Genomic DNA, 6786 nt, shown 5'->3' with positions numbered 1-6786 from the left:
TTGACAGAAATAGATAGAAGTCTATTAGTATCTATTGTCATAGAAACTGAGATATTGATAAAAGCTATTGATATTTTTTTTGTTATTTCTATAAATAGTTTAATATTTTATCTATCATGAAAATTTCCTTATTTATTAATAATATCATTTATACTTTTTATTTATTTATTTATTTAATATTATTTATCAAATATAACTCAAATTGGTACATTTTGTGGTTGAAAGTTCCAATTATTTCATCTAAGATATATTTGCAAAAAGAAAAATAGTACTTATTTTATTTATTTATATCCTTCTGCCTTCGCCAAGTTGATCAAAGCCTATATTTGGTCAAACTTTTGGCCAAATCAACACGCATTCGTGACAAAATAACTAAAATTAAAAATATATATATATATATATATATATAGACTGACTTTTATATTATTTTAAAAAAAAAGAAAAAAAAAAAAAAAAAAAACTAGACTGACTTATGCATTACGATAATGGAGTCTTCGTCCCAAATGATCAAAGCAAATCCCAACAGTTAAATACTCAACATTTGGCTTCTTTTCTGGTCATTTCACCATAGCCAATGGCTGATAAAGAGCAGGTCAAACCCTTGGCGTCCGCCACCGTCGAACCTCGGAGCGACGACGACATCTTTCTTCCTCCTCCGGCCAAGCTCCACCTCCATAAAAACAAATATATCAAGTTCTGTGGCTGCTTTGCTGCTCTCCTCATAATCCTCGCCGTCATCGGCATCGTCCTCGGCTTCACCGTCCTCCATATCAGAACCCCAAATATTAAAATCGACTCACTCTCGTTTCTAAATAGTACTTCGAGTTCAAGTAAGTTTGCAATGACTTTCGAAAGAATGAAAAGTAAAAATAGACCATGATTATTTATATTTTTATGGTAACGAAGGATTTCTGTTTATTTTTCTTCTAAACTCATATCCTTTTCCTTTTTCTCAGATAGTAGGATAATTTTTGTTGTGGCTAGCGTCTCGGTGCGGAACCCTAATGTTGCGTCGTTCAAATACTCGAAAGCCTCAACCGAGATTTACTACCACGGGACGGTCATCGGAGAGGGCGAGACACCGCCGGGAGAGGTGAAGGCGAAAGATACGCTAAAGATGAATATGACGGTAGAGATCGAACCTGAGAAGATCGACGATGCTTCGAGTTTGATAAAGGATTGGAATTTGGGAGCTTTGAATATAAGTAGCTACACGGAAATTCCAGGAAGAGTCAAAATACTTGGCTCCATCAAGAAACACTTCTTGGTGAAAATAACCTGCTCGTTGACTTTCAATTCTAGAAGCGAAATGATTCAAGGACAAGATTGTGATCAACGTGTAAGAATTTCTGTTTAAATGAAGGTGAAGTTTTATTGAAATTGCTTCAAAAGGGTAAATTTATGAGGATTAATTGAGGGTTAAAACAATGTAACTAACAAATTTATATGATAGGATTACGATATTTTTTAGTTTAAATATGTGGGATAGTCAAGTTGTAACGGGCGTATTAAACTTTTTTTAGTTGAATATTATAGGATTGATTATTCATTTTGTGGATCATATTTATTTCTTACTTTGAGTAAAACTCATGAAATTGTGTTGTAAGGTTATCAAATTATTTGTATATATTTCCCAAGCAAACTGTTACCTTCTTTTTTCCCCTATTACAAATAATAATTACAAAGTTTTATCATTAAAATTTATTAATGAGGTGAAGCTAATTTGATGACCACAATGATTTTGTGCTATTTTCTATTTTTATAAATCATATTTGTTTAAATTGCCATTCTTTTGTTTTTTACACTGTTATTATTGTAAAGATATCTTTAATTTATAGTCAATTTTCAAAATGAATAAAATTTTCGGCTATGATTTGATAAAGGCTTTATTATTTATTTATTTAAATGCAGAATTATAAAATAAAGAAGTATGCGGTGGTGTACAAGCTTGGGTTTTAAATGTAGAAAACCGAAAAACAAAATGTTATATGTGGGACCCATCAGTTTCCAAGGTTTTTCCTCACTATATTTTTTTAAAATATAATTAAATGGCGATAACTATGTTCTTTTTACTATATCTTTGATATATATATTGTTGGAAAATTATTTCAATGGTAAAACGGTTAAAAATATTTACAATATATAACTATCAATGATAGATGTTGATAGACATCGATAGGCTTTCATCGGTGTCTATCAATGTCATTGATAGACATTGATAGAATAATTATAAAATTTTGCTATATCTTATAAATATTTAAGTTCATTTTCTATAATTAAAGGCAACTCGTTTTTGTTTTACTATATTTGTACTTTAAGAATTTCAGACCTCAAATTAATATGTATTAATATAAATTGAACTAATGAAGATGAATGTTTTTTTTAAAGAAATTATAAATATAATGTTACCAAACAACAAAATGTTAATTTTAAGAAAAACAATAAGAAAAAATTGACTAATTATTTTTATTTTATTTATCTTTTAACAAAATTTAACATTTTTTTTTTCATTTTATAAACTAGAGATCAATAAATAAAATAAAATAAAACAAATAAAACATAACAACTAGAAACTTTGAGACTAATTATTTTAAATGATAGAACTGTTTAATATTTTTAAATATCATTGTCACTAATAGACATGGTTAGATAATGATAAATTTTACTATATTTGTAAATAAATTTATTATTTTCCTATATTTAAAAACAATCTACACTCTAATGAGTTTTGTTATAATAACTAGTACCATGATATAAGAGCTAAAAAATAATGAGTGAGTTTTGTTATTGAATAAGTTCGAAATAAAAGCCTTTATAGGCAAGATGCTTAACAATAAAACTGAACAAATAACTTCGTAATTATAGAATTAGAACAACTTTTAAAATAATAAATTTATTAAAAGTAAGTCAAATGAAAAAATATATATATGTACTAAAAAATTTTGGTTTGATTCAGTCGTTCAATAAAATAAAACTGAATATATAAGTCATATACTGTATTTTTTCCCTAAAAATTCCAATAAAAGGTAGTCAAAAGTTATCCGGAAAAAAAGAAATTGTTTAAAAAACGAATGATAGACCAATTGACCATTTATTTAAGTTATCAGTGGGCATATTAAATTATAGACTTCAATTAAAAAGACAAAGCCGTCTGAATTTAATAATTATTATTTATGTGCATTCAACTTCTAAATTTATAAATTTAAAATTCAATTTTATATTAATATTGTCACATTGAATGAAAAGTTTTCTTTTGATCGAAGTCTCAATATGTGGATGAATAGTTCAAACTAATGAATTTTTTGCTAGTTGAATAGGGTTCAAATAGGGTGAATTTTGAAAAATGCAATTTTGTGTTTGGGTTTTTTTTTTTCCTTCTTTTTTTCTTGACTTCCTACACAAATAGCTTAAATAAGAAAAAGTCTAATTAACAATTATCTAAACTTACATGAATAACTTAATAAGACTATTAGACTACTATTTTATACAAAAGTTTGGTTTAATTAACCTTTCAGCCCTTTTATCATTTATTTTTTTTAAATATATAATAATTGTATTAATACCAAAAGAAGCATGTAAGAGATGTTTTCTGTTGTTATAAATTTCTCAAAAAATGAGCTTCTTTTCAAAACCTATACAACAAGTAAGGAAAGTTTTTCAAAAAATCTAAAAATGAAAGCAAGAATTGACAAGAAGCTTTAAAGGAGATATTAAGGTATATTTGATATATATAACACTAGATATTTAAATATTCTCGAAATAAACCAATTTATATTTGATTAGTACATGAGCACAACACAATTTATACAATATATCTTCTTACATACCGAACAATATATCCGATGTATATTTACATTTTTATATTTGTAAACACACCAAAAATAAATTATAGTATATTCAATGTAAATTTACATTTTCCAACATATTACTAATGTATTCGACATATACTTGAGACCTCAATGTAGATATAATAGATTTTTAGTTAGGAATATGGAAGAAAATAAATGAAATATCATAAAAGGAAGGAAACATTAATTTAAAAAATCTTACATTCAATGGATATTAACCGAAATCAGTAAATAACAAAAACAAAGTGAAAAAAAAAATGTTGTTAATGAGTGGATTTTGGTCCAATGGAATAAAACTAAAATTTAAGATGAAATAATAGAAAAAATAATAAAAGATAATATGAGATTTCATCCTGTTAGGATTAGGAAATTCATATCCTAATCCTAGTAGGATTAACATAAGACTTAGCTCAAATCCCCTATAAATACACCCTTTATGGCTTCATATGAGAATTAAGAACTTATGACTTCTTCTCTATTCTATAATTCTCTTAGGCATCAGGGCCAATTTACCATTGTTGTCACGTGAAAGTTAGATGTGTTTTTTTGGCCAAAATTTAGCATTAACAGTTGGCATTGTCTGTGGGGAACGAGAGTGATCTACCGCTCAAATTGAGAGATATTTGCAAAATTAAGAAAACCAAGGCTACGATGACTTAGTTCCCACAATCAAATTGATGAAAAGATTGTGAGAGTAGAAGCCATGGGTGAATTAGCTCCTATGACCAAAATAAAAAAAAGTCATGGACGAATTAACTTCCATGACCAAAATCAAAAGAAGCTATGGATGAATTAGATCCCCATGATCAAAATCAAAGAAAGCCCTAGACGAATTAGATTCCATGGCCAAAATCAAAAGAAAGCATAGATGAATTAGATCCATGTCTATAGTTCACGAAGAGGAAATTTAAATAATAGCAAGGAAAAAGAGTTTATGGAGATTGGGCTTGATTATTAATTTTTTTTAAAGAAAAGAGAAAGGGAAAGAAAATAGGAAAAATTTTTGGATTATAGCTAGATTTATTAGAAAGAAAATAAAAAATATATATAATAAAAGAAGAGAGAAGACAAAATAAAGAAAGGGACAAAGAAGGGAAACCCTAAAATTATCTCTTCCCTTCACTCTTTCTCTCTCCTCCAGCATAATGGAACAGCCACAAAGTAACCCTATTTCTGGCAGCTAATTGAATTTTCTGGTGACCTATTCAAGCACCTCCTGATGGCGATAGCGGACGGGAACATTGTCATCAAGCGGCAGACGTCGATCTAAGGCAAAGAACCAACAACTCTGACAAGCGGTAGCAATGGCAACAATCGAGCGGTAGCTGCGACGGATGGGGAGTGGTGGTTTCAAACTATTAAGGAGGATGTACAGGTGGAAGAGGTCAGCAAATATAACACAACCCACTCATATTCATTGGTGACACATAGGTGAGAAGGCTACGTATAAAATCTTCCCAATTATCCTTCTGTTATAGGTTGTTATAAGGATTCCCTTACTTCTTTTCTGATTGGCCTATCTGTACAATTTGTTATTCCTATATTTCTTCATTTATTATTATTATTATTTTTCTTAAATTAGGGCAAAATGATGTATAAAATAGGCCCTTTGTGCCTCTTTAAAATTTAAGGAAAACAAGCAAGAATTTCCAAATCCTCTATTCTGTCCTTTCCTAACTTGGTATCAGAGCACCATGGCAAACACCGAATCTGGTGGACCTGAGCTTGCAAAGTTCAAAAATCCACCATTGAATCAACTTCTGGATCAAATAACAAGTACAAAGCTTGATCGAGAAAATTTCTTGCTATGGAAGACCCCTTGCTCTACCCATTCTTCGAAGCTACAAGCTCGAAGGTCACTTGTCTAGTAAGAATCCTTGCCCTTCCATGTTTCTCCCAACCTCTGGTGATAACTCAACACCGGATGCAAGTAGTGCAAGTGAAGCTTCAAGCTCTCAGATGCTTCGTGAAGACTCTGTCAGCACCACCACTAAGCGTAGTCTAAATCTTCAATAAGAGGCCTGGATAACAATGGACCAGCTCCTCCTTGGATGGCTCTACAACTCAATGATGCCAGAGGTAACTGTGCAGTTGATTGGATTTGATAGTGCAACAGAACTTTGGGAAGCCATTTAAGAACTGTTTGGCGTTCAATCCAGAGTTAAGGAAGACTATTTATGTCAGATTTTCAACAAACTTGCAAAGGTAACACTAAAATGAGTGAATACTTAAGATTAATGAAATCTCACTCTGATAACTTAACTCAGGCCATAAATCCAGTCACAACTTGAGCATTGATCTCCCAAGTTTTACTTGGACTAGATGAAGAATACAATCCTGTAGTTGTGGGTATTCAAGGAAAGCCAGGTATATCATGGTTGGATATGTAGTTTGAACTCCTATCTTATGAGAAACGACTGAAACAACAGAATGTTGTGAAAACCAACACTTCCTTCAATCAGAACATTGCTGTCAACGCGGTGTTTACTCGATCCTCCAATGGCCCATGACCATTGAGTAACCAGAATTTGAATCAAAACCTTACCTGATACTCGCTCCATGGTAAGAATGGTTAGAGCAACAATGCCCTTAATAACTATATTCACTTAGGGAATAATGGAGGCAATCGAGGGTGAGGCAGGGGCCATAGGAATAATTGACCAATGTGTCAAGTGTGTGGGAAGTTTGGCCATACAACCTTAGTTTGCTATCACAGATTTGAGAAGGATTTCTCTCCATCATTCAATCAAGGACGAGGCTGTGGAAACACATCGGGTTCAGCTAACAACTCCACCAATCCAGCTGCCTTATTGATTGCACAAAGTAGCAATCCGTTCCTTGCAACCCCTGAAACTGTGGTTGATCCTAACTGGTATGCTGACAGTGGAGCCACAAACCATGTCACTGTTGATCACTCAAACATTGCTCATCTAGCCGA

At 31.1% G+C, this 6786-nt stretch overlaps 1 protein-coding gene across 1 annotated transcript; it reads left to right on the top strand.

The window, feature by feature from the left end:
• The first annotated feature begins 440 nt into the window (after window positions 1-440).
• Window positions 441-1650, top strand: LOC120068170. Its single transcript, XM_039019876.1, has 2 exons — window positions 441-830; window positions 957-1650. Exons 1-2 carry the CDS (start codon window positions 575-577, stop codon window positions 1355-1357), a joined length of 657 nt encoding a protein of 218 aa, XP_038875804.1. The 5' UTR covers window positions 441-574; the 3' UTR covers window positions 1358-1650.
• The last annotated feature ends 5136 nt before the right edge of the window (window positions 1651-6786 follow it).

The sequence above is a fragment of the Benincasa hispida genome, chromosome 12 (genome assembly GCF_009727055.1).
Source record: "Benincasa hispida cultivar B227 chromosome 12, ASM972705v1, whole genome shotgun sequence".
Lineage (NCBI taxonomy): Eukaryota > Viridiplantae > Streptophyta > Magnoliopsida > Cucurbitales > Cucurbitaceae > Benincasa > Benincasa hispida.
Note: the sequence above shows the minus strand (reverse complement) of the source record. Positions and strands in the feature narration are given on the sequence as shown.

Bases quoted from the DNA above. Each gene is read 5' to 3' on its own strand.
- LOC120068170 (XM_039019876.1), top strand. From the start codon at position 575: ATGGCTGATAAAGAGCAGGTCAAACCCTTGGCGTCCGCCACCGTCGAA. The intron at 831-956 runs GTAAGTTTGCAA...CCTTTTTCTCAG, and splicing joins AAATAGTACTTCGAGTTCAA to ATAGTAGGATAATTTTTGTT.